The 22,717-nt window shown below is 50.8% G+C and overlaps 1 protein-coding gene across 1 annotated transcript in view; it reads left to right on the top strand.

Moving 5' to 3' along the window:
- The window catches only part of HAAO (3-hydroxyanthranilate 3,4-dioxygenase), a 138,083-nt gene that overhangs the window by 65,240 nt on the left and 50,126 nt on the right, over positions 1–22,717 (top strand). Inside the window, exons 3-5 of the mRNA XM_078779368.1 lie at positions 17,371–17,454; positions 19,915–20,021; positions 20,211–20,300. Of these exons, the coding sequence (XP_078635494.1) occupies positions 17,371–17,454; positions 19,915–20,021; positions 20,211–20,300 (281 nt within the window). The remainder of the gene's footprint in view (positions 1–17,370; positions 17,455–19,914; positions 20,022–20,210; positions 20,301–22,717) is intronic.

The following is a 22,717-nucleotide window of genomic DNA, read 5'->3' as shown; positions in this document are numbered from 1 at the left end:
AACTGTGGTCCGCGGTCTGATGAGATGTCCGCCGGTGCGCCGAAGCGGGTGACCCAGGTGGCGATGAAAGCCTGCGCCACGTCGGCGGTGGTGGTGGAGATGAGGGGAACGGCCTCCGGCCACCTGGTGGTCCTGTCCACCATGGTGAGCAGGTGTGTGAACCCCCGTGACGGGGGGAGGGGGCCCACCAGATCCACGTTGACGTGGTCGAAACGTCGTTCGGGCACGGTGAAAGGTGCCAGCGGGGCCTGGGTGTGTCGGTGGACCTTGGCCCGTTGGCAGGCCGTGCAGGTGCTGGTCCAATCGCGGACGTCCCGACGAAGGCCGTGCCAGACGAATCGCACCGACACCAGCTTCTGGGAAGCTTTCCGGCCCAGGTGGGAAAGGCCGTGGAGGGAGGCGAAGAAGCGGCGTTGCCAGGTGACGGGCACGATGGGGCGAGGCTGGCCTTGGGAGACGTCGCAGAGCAGGACAGTGTCCGCGAAGGGGATGTCGGCCAGGCGGAGGCCCGTGTCCGCCGCCCGGAGGGCTTGCACCGTGGTGTCGGTGGTTTGGTCCGCCGCCATAAGCGCAAAGTCCACGCCCAGGTGGACCGCGTTCGCGCTGGCCCGGGAAAGACAGTCGGCCACGGCGTTGTTTTTGCCGGCGACGTGCCGGATGTCCGTGGTAAACTCCGACACGGCGGAGAGGTGGCGCTGTTGGCGGGCCGACCACGGCTCCGTGACCTTGGCCATGGCGTAAACCAACGGCTTGTGGTCGACGAACGCCGTGAAAGGTCGGCCCTCCAGGAGGTGGCGGAAATGGCGGACGGCCAGGTGTAAACCGAGGAGCTCCTGGTCAAACGTGCTGTATTTGAGCTCGTTCGGCCGGAGCTGCCGGCTGAAAAAAGCGAGTGGCTGCCAAACCCCGTTCAGCCATTGCTCATGTACGGCGCCCACCGCGTAGTCGGAGGCATCCGTGGTGAGGGCGATGGGAGCGTTGAGCACCGGGTGAGCGAGCAGTGTTGCGTCGGCGAGGGCCCGCTTTGAGCTTTGGAAGGCCGCATCCATTGCTGCGGACCAGGTGATGTCGTGCTTGGCCGGCTTGCCCCGGAGGGCTTCGTAGAGGGGCCGCATGAGTTGAGCAGCGCGGGGCACGAAGCGGTGATAAAAATTCACCATTCCCAGGAATTCCTGCAGGGCCTTTATGGTGCGGGGACGCGGGAACGTGGTGATGGCCTCGACCTTGGTTGGCAGCGGCACGGCCCCGTTCTTGGTGATGTGGTGGCCCAAAAAATCAACGGCCGTCGTGCCGAAGTGGCATTTGGCCGGGTTGACGATGAGGCCGTGCTCGCTGAGGCGCCCGAACAGTGTTCGGAGGTGGAGGAGGTGCTCGGCCCGGGACGTGCTGGCGACGAGGATGTCATCCAGGTAAACGAAAAGGAACGGCAGGTCACGCAGCACGCCGTCCATCAAGCGCTGGAACGCCTGAGCCGCGTTCTTGAGACCAAACGGCATCCGCAAGAATTCGAATAAGCCGAACGGCGTGATGACTGCCGTTTTAGGGACGTCGGCCGCCCTGACAGGTACCTGGTGATATCCCCGTATGAGATCAATTTTCGAAAAAATGACCCGTCCCGCCAGACGGGCGGAGAAGTCTTGGATATGCGGGATCGGGTACCTGTCAGGGGTGGTAGCGTCATTGAGACGGCGGTAGTCGCCACACGGGCGCCATCCACCCCCCGGCTTTGGCACGATGTGCAGTGGCGAGGCCCACGCGCTATCGGAGCGCCGCACGATGCCGAGGTGCTCCAACGCGTCGAATTCGGCCTTCGCCACGGCGAGCTTGGCTGGGTCGAGGCGGCGGGCCCTGGCATAGACCGGCGGGCCCGTGGTTGGTATGTGGTGCTCGATCCCATGCCGTACTGCGACGGCCGAAAACGTCGGCCGCGTGAGGGCCGGGAACTCCGTGAGCAGGCGAGCAAACTCGTTCGCCGCCGGGACGGCGCATGCCAGCTCGGTCGGCGCGGAACTGTTCAATGTGCATACCAGGGAGCTGAAGGTTTCGGCGTTGATTAAACGACGCCGTTGGACGTCCACCAGCAGTCCGTGTGCGCAGAGGAAGTCGGCGCCTAGCAGAGCCATGGGCACGTTTACGGTTACAAACGTCCAAGCAAAGCGTTGGCCGCCGAGGCAGAGGGTGACGTTGCGCGGGCCGAAGGTGCGGATGGTCGATCCGTTGGCCGCAACCAAGGAGGGGCCGCAAACCGCGGATTGCCTGTCCTGGTCAGAGGCGGGTATGACGCTCAGTTGGGCGCCGGTGTCGCACAGGAAGCGCCGTCCGGACGCTTTATCCGTGATGAACAGTAAGTTGCCCGTGTGGCCGGCGCTCATGGCTGGTAATGAACGCCGGCCCGGCCGTTTCCCGGCCTGCCGAAGGTGCACGGGGGTCGGCATGTCCGGGCCTTCTGTCCGAACCTGGCATGATAGTAACACCACGCTTGGTCAGGTGGAGGCCCCGGTCGTCGTGCTGGAGGTGGTCGGCTCGGTGTAGCGGCCGCCAATTGCGTCGGCAGTTCGGTCGTCGACCGTGCCGGGTGCTCGGGCGCCATGGGTGTTGCGTCGGACGGCGGTGGGTTCCATGTCGCCGCTGCGATGCGCTGTCCTGCGGCGGAGATCTTGTCGGCTTCTCTGGCAAGGGCCCGGGGATCTGTGATCGTCGTGCTTGCCAGGGCGAGGCGTACCGGGTTAGGCAGCTGATGGAGGAACAGCTCCCGGAACAGGAATGCCAGAGAGTGCTCGCCGAGCAGTGAAAGCATGTAGTCCATTCGCTCGGAAGGGCGCGTGTCGCCGAGCTCGGGCAGGTCGAGCAGGCGCCGTGCGCGTTCCGCCGATGGGAGGGCGAAAGCGTCGAGGAGAAGCTTCTTAATCGCGCCGTATTTGTCAGCGGCTGGCGGGCTCTCGAGGAGGCTCAGGGCGCGGGCCGCGGTGGCCGAACCGAGCGCTGCTACCACATGGTGGAAGCGGGTGTCGTCGGCCGTGATGCCTCGCAGGGCGAACAGGGAATCCGCCTGTGCGAACCAAACCGCCGCGTGAGCCTCCCAGAAGGTAGGCAGTTTAAGGGGCGACTGCCGTGTCCATGTCGGTAGGTCACCAATGAAGGAGCTGGGGCTCCCACGTCGATCGGAAGAATGGACGCGACAAAAAGCTGGAATTCATCCGAGTTGCTTTAATCAAACCAAACACTCAGGCACTCTGAAAACCCCGTTTATCGGGCAGCAATATATATACATATTATCCCGGAGCGCTTGCCCAGGAAAGGCGAGAGGGGGCGTGGCCCAGCGTCCTGGCTGCGGCCTGGCAAGTTGAGGGCGAGCCTGCCCGGGCGTCCTGGACGAGCCCGGCATGGTGATCGCTCCGCGTCCTTGATAGGTGCAAGGCGATTGTGAAAACCCAGCGGTAGCCGCTACAGTACCTCAGTTTTCCTTCCTTTTGAGCCTCCTTCATACGTTCCACAACAGTAACATTTTCGACAGTTTCTGCTTGTTTCAATAAAGTTGAGTATCCCTTTGGAGTTGCCTGTATGAGCCTTTCAGCTGGTGTATCCGAGCGTGCACAGATGAAGCAATTGAGCACAGGTGGAGTAACGTCTTCATCCATATTGCTAGACTCCATGTCCTGCAAAGTAGAAAATGAGATATATTTAGAAATTATTTTTCCACAAAGGAGTGTCTGTGGTGAAATATAAATGTTAACAATCAACTCAGAATCATGAAAAACCCTTATTTGACCCCTCATAAGTTACTTAAGGGCCGATTTAAAAAAATTAACATTCTCGAAAATAATTTTTCGGTACCCGAATTCAACAGCTTTTTTTCTGGGTTTCCCACGGGAGTTGACCTTTAACATTTTAACACATGTTATTACACACCTTTACAAACATATTGGTGAAGAAATTTTTTGGTAACAATTTAGTTAACAGATTTTCATATGTTTCCCTTACTAGTAGATTACTAATACAATTTAATAATTTAAAATTGTGCTGGCAGGATGGCCGAGACTAGAGGCAAGCACACTCGCCTCAAAGCTGCCGAGACCGGCTTTCGATTTCCAACCCAGCTATAAACTGTCAGTTTGGTGTTTCACAGGCAGGGGGTTTCATCAATGTATGTGTCGTCCTTCGGATGGACGTTAAACGGGTGGCCTATCTTCCAGCATTCGTTGGTGGATATTAAAAATCCCACGGTGTCCACAAAGAGTAGGTGAGCTATCGTTGGCACCATGAACAAATTATAAATTCCTGCCCTAACCAGCACAGGGCACTACATCAGCAGCACAGCCATGTCCTCAGCCAATGATGCTATCCAGCAACCTTGTGCTGCATACAAACAAAGAAGAAGAATGCAAAATTGCATTGTAATATATATATATATAATATATATATATATATATATATATATATATATATATATATATATATATATATATATATATATATAATATATATATATATAATATATATATAATATATATATACATATAATATATATATATATATATATATATATATATATATATATGTATATATATATATATATGTATATATATATATATATATATATATATATATATATATATATATATATATATATATATATATATATATATATATATATATACTGTATATATATATATATATATTGTTACGGATTCGTCACTTCCGTTGTTGTGGTTCTCATCCACTGTAAACATTTTTGGTTGCATGTACTATTATTGTTTTGGTTGCATGTACTATTATTGCATGTACTATGATAGAGACTAACCCAGTTTTAGGACCGGCAGAGAAGATAACCGAGAAGGAAGTTGAGGAAGCGATTAAAGCAATGAAGAGTAGAAAAGCGGGAGGGCCGACGGGAGTTGTGGGAGATATGTTGAAGGCAGCGGGAAATTGGGGTGTGAAGAGAATGACAGAGATCTGCAATGTGGTGGTGAAAGAAGGCCGCATTCCAGTGGATTGGGAACTGAGTACCCTCGTCCCTCTATACAAGGGGAAAGGTGACCCTCTGGACTTTAGCTCGTATCGAGCGATAAAGTTATTGGAGCATTGAATGATGGTATTGGAAAGGGTGTTGGAGAGGAGGATAAGGAAGAAAGTGAAGATTGACGAATTGCAGTTTGGATTTATGCCAGGAAGAGGAACGACAGACGTGCTCTTTATTGTGAGGCATTTGCAGGAGAAGTACATGGAGAAGAGGAAGAAGTTGTTTCTTGGGTTTGTTGATCTGGAGAAAGCATTCGATAGAGTTCCACGCAAAGTATTGACATGGGCATTGAGGAAGTTAGGAGTGGAGGAATGGTTGATCAGAGTTGTGATGGCAATGTACAAAAGAGCGCGCACAGCTGTAAGGACGAAGGACGGGAACAATGGTGAGTTTGAGGTGAAGGTGGGAGTGCATCAGGGGTCGGTACTAAGTCCACTACTATTTGTAGCTGTGATGGAGGTGCTGGCTCGGAACGTAAAGGAGGGTTTACCGTGTGAGTTGTTGTATGCAGGTGATCTGGTGTTGATTGCAGAAAGTATGGATGGATTGAAGGAGAAGATGAACAAGTGGAAGGAATGTATGGAGACGAAAGGTCTGAAGGTGAATATCGGAAAAACAAAGGTGATGGCAAGTGGTAAAGCATGTGGTGAGGTGGAAAGAACTGGGAAGTGGCCATGTGCTTTGTGCAGGAAGGGTGTCGGAGTGAACTCAATTCAATGTACAATGTGCGCTGAGTGGGTTCATCAAAAATGTAGTGGTTTGAGAGGGTCATTAACCAGTGTGGCAGCTACATTCAAGTGGAAGGTGTGCACAGAGGGAGCTGCAGATGGAGGAAATGTTGAGTTGGATCTTGGAGACGGCGTGAGGCTGGAAGGTGTGAAAACATTTTCTTACCTCGGAGACATGCTGAATGGAGAAGGTGGATCAGACTAGGCAACGGTTGCTAGAGTGAGATGTGCATGGAAGAAGTTTCGGGAACTGAGTGGCGTGCTGACGAGGAGGCGAGTGTCGTTGAAGCTGAAGGGAAATGTGTATGCTGCATGTGTGAGAAGTGTTATGATTTATGGGAGCGAGACATGGGTAATCAACGTAGAGCAGCAACGAAGGCTGGAAAGGGTGGAAATGCGAATGGTTCGGTGGATGTGTGGAGTATCGTTGAGAGAGAGGAAGACAAATGATGAATTGCGAAAGATGATGGGAATAGAGCCTGTAATGGATGCTGTGAAGAGAAACAGTTTGAGATGGTTTGGTCATGTGTTGAGGAAGGATGAAAGTGACTGGTTGAGAAGAGTGATGGAAATGAATGTGGAAGGAAGTAGAGGACGGGGAAGACCGAGAAAGACTTGGCTAAAGATGGTCGAAGAAGAAATGCGGGCAAGGGGGTTAACAAGGGGAGATGCAGAAAATAGAGCAAAATGGAGAACATTGTCATGGGGACCGCAGGGCTAACACCCGCTCTTGCAGGGAAAATGGCCTTTAAAATGCCTGTTGTACTATTATTGTTATGGTTTTTTTTTTTTTTTTTTTTTTGTATACTGAATCGAGGCTCGTGAAAGAGCTAACATTTATTTCACAAACAAATCAACCAGACAAACAAAATATATAAAAGAGGGAGCGGAAGACAAGATGGGGAGAGAAGGGGAAGCACACCAACACAACATTTGAGAGCAGGGAGAAGTGTGGGAGGGAGAGGGCTTGGGGGGAAGGAGGCGTGGGAAGGGGGGGGGGGGGGGACATATAAAACACAAGGAGACCAAGGACTTCCAGGACAGAAGTTGGTATTTCGAAAAAGTGTAGGATTTGGGGTGAAATTAGCGGGGGTAGAAAAGATCAAGGTTTTGGATGGGGGAAGATAAGAGATGGTGGTGAACAGCTGTTTTAAAGACCTGGAGGGTGGAGTGGGATTGAAGAGAGTGAGGGAGTTTGTTCCAGAGGTGGGAGAAAAGAGGAATGAAGGAGTGAAGGTGAGCAGAAAGTCTTGATTTTTGGCAGTTTAACCATACGAGGGTTGCAGGCAGATCTTTTGCGACCTGTAGGAATATTTGGGGGACAGAGCCCAGAGAGAGCTGGGGGGGCAAGGCCAGAGAGGAGTCGGTAGAAGACGGAAAGACCACCAACCTGCCTGCAGTGAGTGAGTGAAATGCCCTTGGAGTTAGCTTCATCGCGGGAGATTCCAATGATTCTGAACGATTTGGTTTCAACAGCGTGAAGACGAGCTAGGTGTGAGGCAGGAGCACCAGACCAGAGGGGAGAACAGTATTCTATAGAGCTGCGGATGAAAGCCATGTATGTGGTGAGGAGCTCAGGTGTGCCAAGGAAGGACTTCGCACGACGGAGGATGCCCAGTCGGCGACTGGCTTTGGAGGCCAGATTTGAAATGTGGTTTTCCCAGGAAATATCATGGCAGATAGTGAGACACAAAAGCTTGAGTGACAGAACTTCTTCTTGTGTGACCTTAATACAATACTTGTTTGTTGGTAACAATTGGTGTGGTTTCATCATTGATCTTTGACACACAGACTAACATATCTTTCTGCCGTGACTCCTCTCGGGGCTCAGAGGTACACCGTGACCGGGGTTTGGGGAGGAGGACGTAACAATATATATATATATATGGGTATATATATATATACCCATATATATATGGGTATATATATATATATATATATGGGTATATATACCATATAGCTATGGGTATATATATATATATATATATATATATATATATATATATATTGTTATGGACACGACTTTTATGTTATGATGGGCCGAGCGGAATGGCCGCCGTGTTCGCACAGTTTACCCGATTCCACCCGACGTTGACCAAATCGCGCTATGCTAAATCAATGAAGGAAAGGACACAACGGCTGGGATAAATGAAACGACACAAGGGGTACAGTTCTCAAGACCTCCGGAGGAGGATATAATTGGTGGTGCCGAAAAGGGGTAGATTACAAGGTAAGAGGTAAAGCACAGAAAAGGTGGGCACTTAGACACAATCTTATCTCTGCCCGACAGACCACAGACAAACAGAACAAGACTGACTTACACAGGGATTGATGGCAGGGAAGGACAGGCAGTCGATAGCACAAGGTGCACCTTGGCTCAGGGGCAGAATCAAACACGGTCCGGTCCAGAGATGCGGGGAGGTATTGCAGCGCTCGGAGGTGGCGTCTTCTCTCTCCAAGCTGAGGGCGCATCTGACGTCACCTCCCTCTTCCTGCGCATGCTCAGCGGGGAGTGACACGCCCTCGGCTCGTTGGCTCCGCCCCAGATGGAATCGGTCCGCCGCTTCTATTGGGTGCGGGGGGTTACCGGGCTCCGCCCTTGACGAGGAGCTGACAGCGAGCCCCTACTTGGTAACCCCGTCGAGCACATGTTCAATGGCGGCTAACCAAGCCGGAGTGAGGACGCACACTCCCCGCGCCACCGCCGCTGTTGTTGTTGTTGTTGTTGTTGTACCATGAGGAAGAGCTGCGGGGAGGTATTGGGAGGTCCTAAACTTCCTAACGGTGCCATACAATCACATTCTGGTGCAACGAAGAGTCAGAATTAATGGAAACAAGTCCTTAACTGACATAGACTAAGAATAACTAGCAAGATGTCCTATAGTTGTCTACGTGAGATGCGGTGGACCTGGATGCGACATTTAATGGGGGAAATAGGGGGAGGTCGGGTCTACAGAGTGTTGTTTACAGAAAATGGGACTAGGGAATGGGGGATTGGGGATAGTTGGGAAGTATGGAGGAAATAGGGGAATATTTACAAGCGGATATGGATGGATCCAAATCCCATATCCGCAACAATATATATATATATATATATATATATATATATATATATATATATATATATATATATATATATATATATATATTGTAGCGGCTACCGCTGGGTTTTCACAATCGCCTTGCACCTATCAAGGACGCGGAGCGATCACCATGCCGGGCTCGTCCAGGACGCCCGGGCAGGCCCGCGCTCAACTTGCCAGGCCTCGGTCGGGACGCCCGGGCAGGCTCGCCCTCAACTTGCCAGGCCACAGCCAGGACGCTGGGCCACGACCCCTCTCGCCTTTCCTGGGCAAACGCTCCGGGATAATATGTATATATATTGCTGCCCGATAAACGGGCTTTTCAGAGTGCCTGAGTGTTTGGTTTGATTAAAGCAACTTGGATGAATTCCAGCTTTTTGTCGCGTCCATTCTTCCGATCGACGTGGGAGCCCCAGCTCCTTCATTGGTGACCTACCGACATGGACACGGCAGTCGCCCTTAAACTGCCTACCTTCTGGGAGGCTCACGCGGCGGTTTGGTTCGCACAGGCGGATTCCCTGTTCGCCCTGCGAGGCATCACGGCCGACGACACCCGCTTCCACCATGTGGTAGCAGCGCTCGGTTCGGCCACCGCGGCCCGCGCCCTGAGCCTCCTCGAGAGCCCGCCAGCCGCTGACAAATACGGCGCGATTAAGAAGCTTCTCCTCGACGCTTTCGCCCTCCCATCGGCGGAACGCGCACGGCGCCTGCTCGACCTGCCCGAGCTCGGCGACACGCGCCCTTCAGAGCGAATGGACTACATGCTTTCACTGCTCGGCGAGCACTCTCCGGCATTCCTGTTCCGGGAGCTGTTCCTCCGTCAGCTGCCTAAACCGGTACGCCTCGCCCTGGCAAGCACGACGATCACAGATCCCCGGGCCCTTGCCAGAGAAGCCGACAAGATCTCCGCCGCAGGACAGTGCATCGCAGCGGCGACATGGGACCCACCGCCGTCCGACGCAACACCCATGGCGCCCGAGCACCCGGCAAGGTCGACGACCGAACTGCCGACGCAATTGGCGGCCGCTACACCGAGCCGACCACCTCCAGCACGACGACCAGGGCCTCCACCTGACCAAGCATGGTGTTACTATCATGCCAGGTTCGGACAGAAGGCCCGGACATGCCGACCCCCGTGCACCTTCGGCAGGCCGGGAAACGGCCGGGCCGGCGTTCATTACCAGCCATGAGCGCCGGCCACACGGGCAACTTACTGTTCATCACGGATAAAGCGTCCGGACGGCGCTTCCTGTGCGACACCGGCGCCCAACTGAGCGTCATACCCGCCTCTGACCAGGACAGGCAATCCGCGGTTTGCGGCCCCTCCTTGGTTGCGGCCAACGGATCGACCATCCGCACCTTCGGCCCGCGCAACGTCACCCTCTGCTTCGGCGGCCAACGCTTTGCTTGGACGTTTGTAACCGCAAACGTGCCCATGGCTCTGCTAGGCGCCGACTTCCTCTGCGCACACGGACTGTTGGTGGACGTCCAACGGCGTCGTTTAATCAACGCCGAAACCTTCAGCTCCCTGGTATGCACATTGAGCAGCTCCGCGCCGACCGAGCTGGCATGCGCCGTCCCGGCGGCGAACGAGTTTGCTCGCCTGCTCACGGAGTTCCCGGCCCTCACGCGGCCGACGTTTTCGGCCGTCGCAGTACGGCATGGGATCGAGCACCACATACCAACCACGGGCCCGCCGGTCTACGCCAGGGCCCGCCGCCTCGACCCAGCCAAGCTCTGCGTGGCGAAGGCCGAATTCGACGCGTTGGAGCACCTCGGTATCGTGCGGCGCTCCGATAGCGCGTGGGCCTCGCCACTGCACATCGTGCCAAAGCCGGGGGGTGGATGGCGCCCGTGTGGCGACTACCGCCGTCTCAATGACGCTACCACCCCCGACAGGTACCCGATCCCGCATATCCAATACTTCTCCGCCCGTCTGGTGGGACGGGTCATTTTTTCGAAAATTGATCTCATACGGGGATATCACCAGGTACCTGTCAGGGCGGCCGACGTCCCTAAAACGGCAGTCATCACGCCGTTCGGCTTATTCGAATTCTTGCGGATGCCGTTTGGTCTCAAGAACACGGCTCAGGCGTTCCAGCGCTTGATGGACGGCGTGCTGCGTGACCTGCCATTCCTTTTCGTTTACCTGGACGACATCCTCGTCGCCAGCACGTGCCGGGCCGAGCACCTCCTCCACCTCCGAACACTGTTCGGGCGCCTCAACGAGCATGGCCTCATCGTCAACCCGGCCAAATGCCACTTCGGCACGACGGCCGTTGATTTTTTGGGCCACCACATCACCAAGAACGGGGCCGTGCCGCTGCCAACCAAGGTCGAGGCCATCACCACGTTCCCGCGTCCCCGCACCATAAAGGCCCTGCAGGAATTCCTGGGAATGGTGAATTTTTATCACCGCTTCGTGCCCCGCGCTGCTCAAATCATGCGGCCCCTCTACGATGCCCTCCGGGGCAAGCCGGCCAAGCACGACATCGCCTGGTCCGCAGCAATGGATGCGGCCTTCCAAAGCTCAAAGCGGGCCCTCGCCGACGCAACACTGCTCGCTCACCCGGTGCTCAACGCTCCCATCGCCCTCACCACGGATGCCTTCGACTACGCGGTGGGCGCCGTACATGAGCAATGGGTGAACGGGGTTTGGTAGCCACTCGCTTTTTTCAGCCGGCAGCTCCGGCCGAACGAGCTCAAATACAGTACGTTTGACCGGGAGCTCCTCGGTCTACACCTGGCCGTCCGCCATTTCCGCCACCTCCTGGAGGGCCGACCTTTCACGGCGTTCGTCGACCACAAGCCGTTGGTTTACGCCATGGCCAAGGTCACGGAGCCGTGGTCAGCCCGCCAACAGCGCCACCTCTCCGCCGTGTCGGAGTTTACCACGGACATCCGGCACGTCGCTGGCAAAAACAACGCCGTGGCCGACTGTCTTTCCCGGGCCAGCGCGAACGCGGTCCACCTGGGCGTGGACTTTGCGCTTATGGCGGCGGACCAAACCACCGACACCACGGTGCAAGCCCTCCGGGCGGCGGACACGGGCCTCCGCCTGGCCGACATCCCCTTCGCGGACACTGTCCTGCTCTGCGACGTCTCCCAAGGCCAGCCTCGCCCCATCGTGCCCGTCACCTGGCAACGCCGCATCTTCGCCTCCCTCCACGGCCTTTCCCACCCGGGCCGGAAAGCTTCCCAGAAGCTGGTGTCGGCGCGATTCGTCTGGCACGGCCTTCGTCGGGACGTCCGCGATTGGACCAGCACCTGCACGGCCTGCCAACGGGCCAAGGTCCACCGACACACCCAGGCCCCGCTGGCACCTTTCACCGTGCCCGAACGACGTTTCGACCACGTCAACGTGGATCTGGTGGGCCCCCTCCCCCCATCACGGGGGTTCACACACCTGCTCACCATGGTGGACAGGACCACCAGGTGGCCGGAGGCCGTTCCCCTCGTCTCCACCACCACCGCCGACGTGGCGCAGGCTTTCATCGCCACCTGGGTCGCCCGCTTCGGCGCACCGGCGGACATCTCGTCAGACCGCGGACCACAGTTCACCTCCGAGCTGTGGGGCGCGGTCGCCCGCAACCTGGGGGTCAAGCTCCACCGTACTACGGCCTACCACCCCCAAGCAAACGGGTTGTGCGAGTGATTCCACCGCTCCATGAAGGCCGCGCTCATGGCCGGCCTTCAAGACGGCGGTTGGGCCGACCGGCTGCCGTGGGTCCTTTTGGGCCTCCGCACGGCCCCCAAGGAGGACCTCCAGGCATCCACCGCCGAGCTTGTCTATGGCCAGGCGCTACGCGTCCCGGGCGAATTCGTACCCGACGCTACCAGTCCCTGGTCCGCAGCTCACCAGCGCTCGGACCTCCAGGAGGCCGCCCGACGGTTTGCCCCCGTGCCAACATCCCACCACGGTGACCCCCAGTCCTATGTCCCCCCAGCACTTCGCACAGCGGAGTATGTTTTTGTGCGTCACGACGCACATCGGGGGCCACTCCGGCCGCCGTACGACGGGCCCTTCCGGGTGCTGCGACGGGACGACAAGTCGTTCGTCATCGACATCGGCGGCAGGTCGGACCGGATTGCGGTGGACCGCCTCAAGCCGGCGCACGTGGACGTCGACCACCCACCACGGGTGGCCCTTCCGCCGCGGCGAGGCCGCCCCCCGTCCACGGTGCCCCCCACTCGACCGCCCACCACCACACCGGACCCCCTCCCACGACACGCCAGGGGTCGCTTCGGCCGGGTCATCAGGACCCCCCTCAAATTGACCCTGCCGGTGCAATCGATTCTGGGGGGACGTGTGTAGCGGCTACCGCTGGGTTTTCACAATCGCCTTGCACCTATCAAGGACGCGGAGCGATCACCATGCCGGGCTCGTCCAGGACGCCCGGGCAGGCTCGCCCTCAACTTGCCAGGCCGCAGCCAGGACGCTGGGCCACGCCCCCTCTCGCCTTTCCTGGGCAAGCGCTCCGGGATAATATGTATATATATTGCTGCCCGATAAACGGGCTTTTCAGAGTGCCTGAGTGTTTGGTTTGATTAAAGCAACTCGGATGAATTCCAGCTTTTTGGCGCGTCCATTCTTCCGATCGACGTGGGAGCCCCAGCTCCTTCAGTACCACCAGAAGTGTAAAAATGATCTGTACAACAACTTTGTTGCAACCACCAAGAAGTCAGCTCAAGCATCAAAGGCAGAGAAAGAGTCATCAAAGTTAAAGAGAAGACGCACTACTTGTGAGTTCAGTTCATCAACTGGCTGCAGTTCTAGAAGATCACAGTCAGTTGACCTCCTGTATAAGGATGTATGCATTCTTTGCAACCAACCAGCCCAGCTCTACAAAAATAATCCAGCACAAGCTAGAAAGAAATACAGAGTGCCAGATAATTTGACTGCAGATACACTGAAGGCAAGCTTGCTGAAGACAGCACGGAGTCGCGGGGATGACTGGGGCACTGAAGTCACTGGACGCCTGGAAGGGATCAACGACTTGGTAGCAGAAGAAACACTGTACCATTTGCGATGCAAACTTATGTTTGCGAGAGGTGACAGTTTGTCCAAGACTGATGAGGAAGGAAAAAGGAAGAGAGGACAGAGGAGTATTGATGAGGAGCGAGAGGCAGTTTTTATTGAATTCTTCGAATGGTTAGACTCAGAATTAGAGCATGGGGTAATGAACATGGACCAAGTCCATGAAAAGCTGCAGGAGTTTGATCAGTCACCAGAGAAGAGCCTTTCTTATTCAAAGCATTGGCTAAAGATAAAACTTCTAGAGAAATACGAAGACACCTTGTATTTCACAACACAGGAAAGAAGGGCAGATGTACTCTGTCTCAAAGATGGCACCGACAATATTCTGCGACAGCATCATGCTAATCTTGACCATGGAGATGAGAAGACTCAGATCATAAAGACGGCACTCAAGTTCATATCCAATGATATTGCCTTGATTGATTTAGGTCCAAAGTCATACCCCACCACACACAGTATGACTGACATCGATAGTCAGCTGACACTTGTTCCTGCAAGCCTTCAGATGTTCTTGAGACCGATTGTCAAGACAGACGAAAGAGTTGCCGTTTGGGGGCAGAATTTTATTAAGGCCTGTCGACCTCGGTCTGGAGTATTGCCACACCGAATGGGGCTTGCCATACAACTTGATCATAGATTTGGGTCAAAATGGATGCTCAACAAGTTCCACCGGCTGGGATACACTGAGTCTTACACGGAGACACAAAACTACAAACACTGCTTCCTTAATAGTAGGAGTGGAGATGATGTTCCAGATACTTCTGGCACTCTTGACACCATTGTGGAGGAAACCGATGAACAGATCAATGATGAGGTTGCGGTTGATGCTGCGCTTGAGGATCAATCAGTGATGACAGCCAAAGTGCCAGCCAGTGAAAGTGAATTGTCAAGTAATGATCAGGTGGTCTTTATGGAGGTTGGGGAAACAAACAATGCAGTCACTCAGTTTGTTGGAGACAATATAGATTTAAACATTGTCTCTATTCACGGAAACACTCCCTTTCACTCAATGGGTTGGATCGAAGTCACCTCTCCGGCACCACCTTTGCCAGATCCACAGACAACAGCAGCTTTCCCCCGGGTGAAGTTGAAGGCACTCGACAAAGCTAAGATCCTGAGAGGAACTGAAGTAAAGATTATTCCATTTACGAACAGGAACAGGGGACTATGGATGGACAATAGGTGTGCATGGGTATGAGCCAGTTCCAACACTGGACCCCACGGCCCCTGAGGAGCTATTGCAGTTCACGAGCTGTAATTGTCATGGAGATTGCAGCAACCGGCGATGCAGCTGCAAGAAGAATGGGGTCACGTGCATCTCGGCCTGTGGAGTCTGTAATGGCATTACATGCAGAAACTGCAGTCATGATGTTGTTGAGTCTGAAGAAGACATAGACAATGACTGTTGAAACTTCTGACATTGTGAATGAGAAATAACTCTTGAGTATTATATATGTATGTGAAATAAAAGCTACTTTGTGTGTAAATGTAAAAGTGAAAATATAAATGTTAACAATCAACTCAGAATCATGAAAAACCCTTATTTGACCCCTCATAAGTTACTTAAGGGCCGATTAAAAAAAAAAAATTCTCGAAAATAATTTTTCGGTACCCGAATTCAACAGCTTTTTTTCTAGGTTTCCCACGGGAGTTGAACTTCAACATTTTAACACCTGTTATTACACACCTTTACAAACATATTGGTGAAGAAATTTTTTGGTAACAATTTAGTTAACAGATTTGTGAAATATCTCATAAAATGCCCTTACTATACTATATAAGAGAGGTGTCTGTCTGTCTGTCTCTGTGTCGCCATTTTTCTCAGAGATGGCTGAACGGATCTTCGTCAAACGTTCAGAGGTTCATCAGTGAGTGCCTGGGAGTGTTTTAGGCAAAATAAAATAAAATAATTATTTTTAAAAAAAATGATCGTTTTTTTGGAGTTTAAAAAAAATAATCGCTCGATAGTGCCGAAGCTTTTTCAAATTAATGACAGTTATATACAAGTACACATCGCATAAATAAATACAAAACAATCACCAGACATTTAAACACAAATAAATCAAACAATTCTGGAAGTGTACGAAGTTGGTAGTACGGATTCTTCTTCTTCCTGTTCGGCATCACACTTAACGCAGAAACGGTATGAACGCCACATTCACCAGAATATATTTAACGAAAAGGTAATGAACCCCCTTCCTCCCCCCTCCCCTTCCCCCCACCTCTCCCCATCCCCCCCCCCCCCCGCCTCCGCTTCCCCCCTCCCCCCCCTACCCACCTCCCCCCCAAACCCTCCCCCTTTTCCCCCAATCCCCCCCATTCCCCCCCCCCCCGCCCGGCAACACCGGGTACTTCTGCTAGCCCCAAAACTGAGGGAGTAGTTTGGGGACGGACAGACAGACAGACAGACAGACAGACAGACAGCTTCACTGGGGTATCTATCTTGAACTGTATGAGAGTCTGTCTGTGTCACCATTTTCCTCAGGGATGGCTGATCGCATCTTCGTCAGACTTTCAAAGGTTCATCAGCGAGTGCCTGGGAGTGTTTTAGGCAAAAAAATAAAAAAAAATAATAAGAATTAAAATTTTGAAAAACAAAAAGTTCGTTTTTTGGGGTTTCACTCGATATCGCTCGATCGTGCTGCCTCCCTCCCCACTATCCCCCCACCCCTCCTCCCCCTCCCCTCTACTCCTCCCCCCTCCCCTCCCTATCTCCCCTTCCCCCTCCCTCCCCTATCCCCCTCTCCCTCCTCCCATCCTCTTCCCCTCCTCCCCTCCCCCCTCCCCCTCCTTCCCACGTGCCCCCTCCCCCTCCTCAATCCCCTCCCCTCCTCCGCCCGGCAACCCCGTGTACTTCTGCTAGTGTATAATATTTCCTTTTGAAACATATTAGCCCAGTGTTTAGCCTTACACCATTTGTGGTATTTATGATGTAGTAAGTCCAAGAGAAGGGTCAAACCCAGGTCCTTGAGAATAACTTCCTGAAGGTCTTCAATGAATCAGCGTGTTTTTCATGACAATTCAGTGGTGGCATGGCAGTTCGCTGTTGTGGCATGGCAGTTCGCTGTGGTGGCATGGCAGTTCGCTGTTGTGGCATGGCAGTTCGCTGTTGTGGCATGGCAGTTCGCTGTTGTGGCATGGCAGTTCGCTGTGGTGGCATGGCAGTTCGCTGTGGTGGCATGGCAGTTCGCTGTTGTGGCATGGCAGTTCGCTGTTGTGGCATGGCTGTGAGATGACACCAACTGCAGCATCCAATCCACACATGACAAATTGCGAGTCATGACAAGCAAATTTGCTGTCCAAGTCATATTTGTATCTGACTCGCTAATCTGAGTAAATGCATCGTTTACAAAATTACATTCATGGATATAAGAACAGAAAACAAAGCAGAAGCAAAAGAGTTTTACTTTTCCGTTAGAGCTCTCCAAAAATTAAATGATCAAAAAGGGTAAAGAAACAGGAGAAAGGAATATTTGCCTAAACTTTACTCTGCCTGCACAGTTATTTTACCAGATGAAGGGTGACATGATCCTGAAGATTGTGGAGAAAGGAATCATGAAGGACGTGCACATCCGTGAAGGCCAGGTAATTGCAGCCGCAAGAATGCATATCGTATTTTCTGGTTTACCATTTGTGATTTTCGTTTACGACTTTGGTAATCTGTATTGCAGTAGATACACCAGACATTTACTATCCCGCTTGATAGACATTGGGGTTTTTTGTACACATATGTCTAGGCTCATATATGGGCTCAACAGTGCCCTCAGGGCATACATAGTTGACAGATTGTGTACTCATGTTTGCGTGACAATGACATGCCAATGCTCGGAGTTCCCATCTGTACGTCATTTGCTGACGTGATTTCCATGTGGTTTGGGAAGCCAAGGTCAGACACGGGAGTTGAATGGGGGAAAAGCACAGTTGACGTCATCTCGATAGTGCTACGCCACTGTGTAATGATAATACTGCACCACAGTGAGTACTAAACTGGCACGGTACCATGGTGCGCTAATAAATCACTATCACCAGTATTACCTTATCCTTAGGTATGAAGGGCAGAGAAAGAGGAAGTGCTGGTCCACCAAATGATATCTTGAAGGTATATATAGGCTACTGACGTTGTCAAGCCTCATTACAAATAAGGTGTGGAGGCCAACCAGATGGTTCTTTACCTTGTTGAGAGCGTGGGGAGGAGGAATCTCACTTAGGAAATGGTATACTTTAAAAAGGGGAAAGGGCAAACCATTTTCCTTTTTCTGGTCAAGTGAGGTCGGGGGTCACAAAACTTCCATTTAATAACTTTCATTCATGGTTCTATGTTGGAGGAGGCCAGAGTTTGGGGATGGAGAAGGAGAACAGAGGGATTGGGAAGGATAAGGACATCGGGGAGTGAAGGTCCTGCATGTTTCGTGCCAGCACGTCATGTGTAGAACAGAATACGACACGACAGCAAATTCCTTTGGACACCGCGACACTATTTTTATCATGTGCCAAGTAAATTTTGCCCTGAAATCTGATTCGTTATATGGAAGAGGAAAATGGCATCAAACCTTGAGTTGGCTTCAAACAGCGTGGAATACTCCAAAGCATCAACTTCTTGGCTTTTCCCCTCCGCCACCATAGATGGAGGTTATGTTTCCACCTCTGTATGTTTGTCAGAACGATTTCTTAAAATGTTAATGACAGATTCCGACAAAATTTGGTGGACAGGTTGGGTATGTGACGAGGACAAATTGATTCGATTTTGGTGAAGATCCGGATCCGAATACTAGAACTTTTAAAAGCAATTCTTCACAATTGATAAATATGGCCAAAAATGATAAATAGCACGATGTCTCAAGAAGTTGTGGACAGGTGATGACAAAACGTGGTGGATACGTTGGGTAAGTGACAAGAAAAAGCCGATTCGAATTTGGTTCAGATCCGGATGCAGATCTGGCCTAACCCTAACAACCCTAACCCTAACCCTAACCCTAACAACCCTTACCCTAACAACCCTAACCCTAACCCTAACAACCCTTACCCTAACAACCCTTACCCTAACAACCCTAATCCTAACAACCCTAACCCTAACCCTAAACCTAACCCTAACCCTAACCCTAACCCTAACAACCCTTACCCTAACAACCCTTACCCTAACAACCCTAACCCTAACCCTAACAACCCTTACCCTAACAACCCTTACCCTAACAACCCTAACCCTAACAACCCTAACCCTAACCCTAAACCTAACCCTAACAGCCTGGTGGAGGTATGCGCTCTACCAAGTGCCATTCTAGTTGATTAATTTGATTATACATTCCATGTTCACGACAGTCGTTCCCAGAGGTCCCTTATCCATTTGTTGTGGTCTTTCTTTATTATTATTATTATTATTATTATTATTTATTTTTTTTGTATACAAGATCGAGGCTCATGTAAGAGTTAAACATCAATCACAAAAAACAAACTGACACATAAAATATAAAATAAAGGGAGCGGGAGACAAGATGGGAAGAGAGAGGGAAGCACACAAGCACACCAGTAGAGGGCAGGCACATCGGGAGATCTGTAGGAGGGAGAGGGCTTGGGGGGAGGAGACATGGGAAGGTGGGGGGGGGGGGGGGGGGAATGGGAGAGGTAAAAAACTAACAAAAAAACACATGGACACTGCACGGTCTTCCAGGAAGGAAGTTGGTATTTCAAAAAAGTGGATTTGGGGTTAATTAACGGGGGTAGAAACGATCAAGGTTTTGGATGGGGGAAGATAAGAGATGGTGGTGAACAGCTGCTTTAAAGACCTGGAGGGAGGAGTGGGATTGAAGGGAGTGGGGGAGTTTGTTCCAGAGGCGGGAGAAAAGAGGAATGAAGGAGTGAAGGTGAGCAGAGACCCGAGATTTTGGCAGTTTAACCATCAGAGGGTTGCAGGCAGATGTTGTGCGACCTGTAGGAATATTTGGGGGACAGAGCACAAACAGAGCTGGGGGGGCAAGGGTGCAGCATTGTGCAGCAGACTAGGTACTTTAAAAACAATCTTTGAGTGCAGCTTTGTGGGTAATGTTGCAGGTATTCTTGCTGCCAGCACGGATACCACACTCACCCCAGCGTCAGATCAATACCCTTGGCCTTGCCATTGAACGAAGACGTTTTGAAACAGAGATGGATGGACTTAGGTATCGTTGACTCCAAGCGTGACATTTTCATCCTTTTTATTTATTTATTGTACATACGTTAACATTTTTAGTTATTACTCTGTTGGAGTCATTGAGGCCACTGGAGTGAACCGGGCAGCCTGTTGACTTGTAATCTCGGCCATTGTGGGCGAGAAGTCCGTGGATGATGGGTTTGTAACCGATATGCAGGTTCTATGTGGATGGGAGTCTGGAGCCGTTGTTTGAACGTTGGATACACTGCAGCAACTTGACCCTGGACATCGCCCCTGCAATTCAAGAGTGAGGTTTACACTCGATACCTTCCTCGACGCATCCCTGCTCCACACACCGTTGGTAGTCCCGGCATTATAGGCCTGTCCAGCCTTACCAGACCAATGTATCTTGACGTCATACCTGCTGCAGGGAAGGTGTTTGATCTGTACCTTCAGAATTGGTTTTCGTGAAATTAGCAAAGGCATTTTTGGTCTCAATGAGGTAAAAGCTTCAAGCAACATCTTTGACTACCTTAGTGTTGATTGAAATAATAAAAGTTGTTGCTATTAAAACTAGAGAGTTCATAGAACATGATACCCCACGCAGTGTTGAAGTACATACTTCAATTTTAATTAAATTAGGATTTTAAAGATCGTTAAAAAATCCAGAAGCTTAGCGTTATTGAAGCAGTCTTATACACCACCCTTACACACTGTAATAAGATGACGTTGCGTCACAGTTTAGGAGATGGAGGCTTATTTGATCACCATAGAATGAAGGGTCAATCGGCATCGTACATAACCATATCGGCAGCTTCTTCTTCACCCTGATACTGCACTATCTCATGCTATCGATACATAACTTATTACCCTGCGCTCACGAAGCGAAAACCAGGGTTAAGCATTCGGTTACGTACATGTGTGCGTACGTGCCAGCATTTTATAAATTCATATTCTCAGCAACCGTTGGTCCGAATGGCACGAAAGTTTACCATAGGAGAGCCTCTACCTGTATAATTTTTTTATTCATAATTATGACGTCATGGGTCACGTGGTACAGACGCTATCTTGGAAAAACGTTACACATCTATATCTCCCAAACCACTCAATGAAAATAATTGAAACGGCTCATCGTCAAGTACTCACCATGGGGAATAAGGTATGTTGATGATGTCATCGGTGCCTTCATTATGATGTCATAATTCTACAAGTACAACGCTTGATCTGATCTGTATGAAAAACAAAAATCCTTTGCACCTGTTAGTCCGATGGACACGAAATTTTCAGAATATGAGCGGCTCCTTCTGTCGAAAAATTTTAATGATAATTATGACGTCATAGGTCATGTGGTACAGGCACCATCTTTGAAAAACCGAAAAACGTTGCACTTCTATATCTCCAAAACTGCTCTATGGAAAAAATTGAAACATGGCTCATTGTAAAAAAAACTCCATATGAGGAATAGGTGCTGTTAACGATGACATCATTGGTGCCATAATTATGACGTCATAATTCGACAGGGACAACGCATAGTCTGATTTTGAAATTTATTGAGCGTGATCTACACAACAATTATTTTAGAGAATTTAAATTTACGTCACGTGGTCTGGCAGCTATATTGGATAAAAGAAAAAAAAAAACCCCAAAAACAAAAGAGTTCACTCGCACCAAGTTGACTGCACAGGGTAAGTATTCTATGAATACCATCTAGTTCTTATAAGAATTATGAAGGCGATTTGTGGTCTGCAGTGTTCAAGTCTCTTACTATAATTCACCAAATGTCCGTCTGTCCGTTCGAAGGTACCGCAAAAACGGCTGAACCGATCGCAACGATATTTTGCATGGGTATTCCTGGGACCCCTTGGAGTAAAATAGGCTGTAATGTTTTCCAATTTTTTTTTTCCAATTTTCCACTTTTTCCAAACACGATGGAATAATATTTACCGATATGAACAGTGATGTGGCTTTTGTTGAAATTCCACAAATACTGTTTAGATTTTGATGAGAATTATGAACCTGCCACAAATGCGGAAGTGGACAGATGACGGCAATGCGCGGGTTTGATAATATCCAAATACAACTGTCATTCAATCGTGATGTTTAATCGTTAAACGTTAATCGTGTTAATCGTTTTGTTAAAGTACCAATTGATGATTGGAATTGAGTGAATACAATTACGATTTTGAATTCGTAATTGTGTTCACCCAACCGTACGGAACTTCACATCAGGATTGAAATATTTGTTTATGTCATGAATGTTGTTAAAAGTTTATTTTTTTATATTAACGTTATTTCATTTGTGATTGGAGTTATGCTGTTTGAAATGAAAAAGAGATATCGAGTTCAAGTGAATGACGGAATGCCGTGATGGTTTCTACTTTCTAAACGTGAATTCGTGGATCGCCATATGCAGATTCGCCATTGACTGGGTATGGAACAAACGTACCCATTTGTTTGCGAACGGGTACATTTTTCATGGAAGTCCTTCACGAACTTGCTGCCCATGTCTGACGTGTGACTGAAGGTGCTACAGGAATGTGGAAAAAATTGGTTTCATGCTTTAGCATTCGCCGTTTCTCAATTGTCTGTTTGCTTCTGGCCTTCCACCCGTGCGTAGCACGGGCACCTCACTAGTATAATTCAATTTAAGGTTTAGAGACGTATAAATAAATTTACGGGTTTTACCAACTTTACACAGTGTCTGTTACATCACCCTATGTAACA

This window comes from Myxine glutinosa, chromosome 5 (genome assembly GCF_964187855.1).
Source record: "Myxine glutinosa chromosome 5, kmMyxGlut1.1, whole genome shotgun sequence".
In the NCBI taxonomy this organism is placed as follows: domain Eukaryota; kingdom Metazoa; phylum Chordata; class Myxini; order Myxiniformes; family Myxinidae; genus Myxine; species Myxine glutinosa.
This window is presented reverse-complemented; position numbering and strand designations above follow the sequence as displayed.